The sequence below is a fragment of the Odontomachus brunneus genome, unplaced genomic scaffold (genome assembly GCF_010583005.1).
Source record: "Odontomachus brunneus isolate Ranch 3 - 2012 unplaced genomic scaffold, Obru_v1 Obru_scaffold_120, whole genome shotgun sequence".
Lineage (NCBI taxonomy): Eukaryota > Metazoa > Arthropoda > Insecta > Hymenoptera > Formicidae > Odontomachus > Odontomachus brunneus.
The window spans coordinates 1,040,203-1,044,148 of NW_022639570.1; the positions used below are offsets into that span (position 1 = coordinate 1,040,203).

Genomic DNA, 3,946 nt, shown 5'->3' on the forward strand with positions numbered 1-3,946 from the left:
TTAATTATCGGTTAAGTCAAGCACGCCGCACTATTGAAAGTACATTTGGTATCTTAGCATCTCGATGGCGAATATTTCGTAGACCAATTATAGCATCTTTAAAGACTGTTGATAATATTATCAAGGCATCAATTTGCCTTCATAATTTTCTAATAAAAGATGAATTAAAGAAACCCGCTAATGAACGACGGTATATGTTTGATAGAATAGAACACAATGAATATGGAGCTGTAAGAAATATTACTTACACAGATGTAAATGAATCCACACAACGTAATGCTATAACAATAAGAAATAAATTTGTTGATTATTTCATGAATGAAGGAGCGGTATTTTGGCAACATGAAGCTGTTCAGAATAATAATATGTAACATAAGCATGATTTTATTTTAAAAATATATGTATGTATAAAGAAAACTTTTAACATAATAAACTTATGTATGTAGCTTATTTATGTATCTGTACTTGTACGCAAATATAAAAACAAAAATACAGTTACTTCTTATAACAAAAATAAAAATCTTATATCATAAATAAAATTATTTTTATAACATTTCTATGTATACAGAACGTCTGTCTACAATTAATATTATAATCTTCAAAAAAGAACTTTTTTTTGTAATAAAACGTATTGATAAATAAAATACGTAATTTTTATATTTATAAACTAAACACAATAAATTTTTTTAATCACATAACTAAACATAAAACAAGAAATCCTTTTTTAATACTGTTGAAAATATTGCTTGTTTTTCTTAATATTATTATAACAATAATATCTTTCTGAGTCTTTTAAAACTTATCATGGAGTAGCTGCATTATTTGTATTTGCATTGATAGTCTGCTTTTGAGATCTAGCTCCCGTAAAGTATCTACAATGCTGCGACAGAATAAATCTACCGAATCTGTTGCTGCAGGTGTTATTGGTTTGAAAGCAGACAACCCACGCAATATTTCGTCTTCGACAGTAGTGGATTGCCGAAAGCGTTCTAAAATAAAAAACATGTAATTAAAATTAATTTGTTATAATATTATTAATTTAAAAAGTTTTAAAGCCAATTATAAAGATTGTACTTGGTGGATTGCTGAAATTGTGACTTTCGGGATAACTTGTCAATGGAGAAGACGAAGACTGGGAAGACATAGTGAATGGCGAAAACTCAAGTAGAAGATGTAAAAGAAGGTTTAACCTGAGTACATGATGAAAGCGGACTGTCAACGTGAGAAGTTTTCGATAATGAAGCATTATAATTTGATGATGAAGTAAGCGGCTGTGATTTTTTATTAAAACATATATTCGATACATGTCTAAAATAAATTACAAAATATGATATAAATGTTTCATTTAACATTAATTTTTTAGCATTAATTCCAATTCATGTTAATCAAAATATGACATACTTACTTTCGCTGTTCCATACTATCATCTAAAAATGACATTAATTCATAATATTTATAGTTCAGTTGTTTTCTGGCTGCCGCAGGTGATCCACTAGGTGTTTTTTTTTTTCATATCGCTTCGGATTTTCATGTATCGATCACGTTGAATTTTCTAGCGTCTTTTTAATTCTTCGACTGGTATCTGGCCTAAGTAAAAATTTGTACATAAACAATAAATTTTAACACAAGTAAACACGTTTCCAGTAACAGTTTGTCTTACAACATTACAAAATTTAAATAGAAAACTTTAACCATCGTAATCTATTTTTATTATTATTTAGTCTATTAAAATAATCTAAATCGGATAATTAAAGTTAATAAAGTATTAGTACAAATTGTTCATAACTTTTACTTATATATTTTTGTATTTCTTGTATTTACCTTCAAAGACTTCAAAAATCTCTTGCCACAATTGATTAACGATCACTCGACTCCTACTTTGGATTGATGATTTAATATTGTACAATGCAGGACGTTTCAGAACTTCGCCAATGAGTACTTCAGTAAAATCTTGAATATTTCCACATATGACAATATATGTAGTTTGCGTTTTCATCTTGCTCTGTATCGGGCTCGACCGCGTTTAGCCGAGAGCCGACACGAAAAGCGCCGGGAACTGCCTCGAGAGAGGCACCGGCGTCGTGCGTGGGAGTGAAAGCGGGATGGAGAATAAGCTTCAGTCGTGATACAGAACTACATATATTTATTAAGCACAGAGAGTTCACCGTTATAACCGGATCCTGTGACGAGCGAAGAACGGAAATCTTGGGCGAGTCTGGAGCAAGAGGCCGTTCGTAGCGCGACGGAAATCTTGACGAATATCAGGTTGATACTCACGCGACGGAGATCTTGAAGAGCTCGCCGGAAATCTTGCTTCGCGAGGCCTCAGACTCAAACATGCGAACGCGAGCAGGATCACGGTTTACAATGTGTAAAATTCACAAGTACAACGAGTCTCACAGTGATGCCGAAGCGCGTGCCGTCGGCTCTCGCGTCCGACGGCCGCGAGCGCCGAGCGCTCCGATGTGGAGCACGCACGAACGCGAGGAGATGCGAACCTCTCGGTCGAACCGCGTTGCCCCCTGAGTCCAACCCGGATCCAAATCTCGAAACCGACGAATGAGGCCGAGCGCGTGGAGATCGGAGAGAGGAGCTGAAGGTGCATGAAGTCGAGTCACGAGCGGAGCGTCGACGTGCTTGAGGATGAGGGCGAGCCAGCACCCTTGTTGCGTTGCAAGGAAAATCGCGACGGAGCTCTCCAGCGGGATCCTCAGCGCGCACGGCCGTGTTGGATCGCACCGCGGACGGAAGGGAGGCTGGAGCGACGAACGTCTCGTCGAGCGTCGCGAGCGCAGCACACCCGAGGTCGAGGCGACGGCAAGTTGCTGAACGTTTCGCCGCAAAGAAACCACGAATGTTCAACAGGCATGGACCGGTCCACGTACGGGACGATGCACGTCTCCGATGGGTCTCGCGGACCAGGCTCCGCGACGACCCGAACCTGAGAGACCGGCAACCGCGAAATAGTTTGGCGACTCCGAAATCGGCGCGGGAAGAGTTCCGCACGTGTGTGAAGTTGGCCCCACTTTTTCAAAATTTGAAAAAAATGAATAGAGTTCTGATTGCCCGCCAAAGAGTTCTAGAGTTCTCTATCAATAATAAAAATAGTTCCGTTCATTAAAGTGATGAAAACACGAAATGAAAGTACGGCGGGCCAACTTCACGATTGAGTAAATTGAAAAGGCTATAATTTTTTTACCGTCAACTTTATCGCTTAGGATCATAAGAATAATCGATAGAACTATTCGGCGGGCTATCAGAACTCATAAGAAAACACGAAAATTCAAAAAAAAATTTTCCCGCCAAAATTAAACAAACTGAGAAAAAATTTTCATGAAGTTTTTCGGCATTCCGTTAACGGCTCTGTATAGATTCTCACAAGACATACGATAATCTTTATGATTCTAAGCGATAGAACCGCACGCAAGTCACTTGTAACAAATAGAAAATCCGGGGGGCCAACTTCACGATTGTGAAAATTTAAAACGATAAAACTTTTTTTCCGTCAATTTTACCGTTTAGAGTAATAAGGATAATCGATAGAACTCTTTGGCGGGCCACCAGAACTCTCAACGGAATACCGAAAAACCGAAAAAAATTTTCACCCTTCGGGGACTTTGAAAAATATCAAACTTGGAAATTTTACGTTGATGTAACTTTTTTATTTAAATATATTAATAAATTAATATTTGGCAATAAATGCTGCATACAGTGATAGTGTAAGATCATATTAATAGGAAAATACGGGACATGTTTAATTTCTTAATTGTAGATGTTACATTTAGTGATCGTAAAATCACAAAGCGTGAAGTTCGTAATGAGATACCGGAGGTGTTCCTATTATATGAGATAACCTATACGTAAGTGACAATCGTTGCTTGAGTATCAAAATTTTTTAGTCACGTACGCGCGGTGAAAAAATAATAATTGGGATTTTAAGGTATGT

General features: G+C 37.2%; 1 protein-coding gene across 2 annotated transcripts; it reads right to left on the reverse strand.

Annotated features, from left to right (window-relative positions):
- Positions 1 to 751: 751 nt before the first annotated feature.
- LOC116849601 lies at positions 752 to 3,616 on the reverse strand. Of its 2 annotated transcripts, none has more exons than XM_032826924.1 (4): positions 1,822 to 3,616; positions 1,406 to 1,587; positions 1,075 to 1,190; positions 752 to 989 (listed from the first exon to the last, which is right to left on the reverse strand). In XM_032826924.1, exons 2-4 carry the CDS (start codon positions 1,438 to 1,440, stop codon positions 793 to 795), a joined length of 348 nt encoding a protein of 115 aa, XP_032682815.1. In that variant the 5' UTR covers positions 1,441 to 1,587; positions 1,822 to 3,616; the 3' UTR covers positions 752 to 792. The 2 variants fall into 2 exon arrangements, with proteins under 2 accessions (XP_032682815.1, XP_032682814.1); XM_032826923.1 differs by having other exon boundaries at positions 1,075 to 1,308.
- Between the last annotated feature and the right edge of the window lie 330 nt (positions 3,617 to 3,946).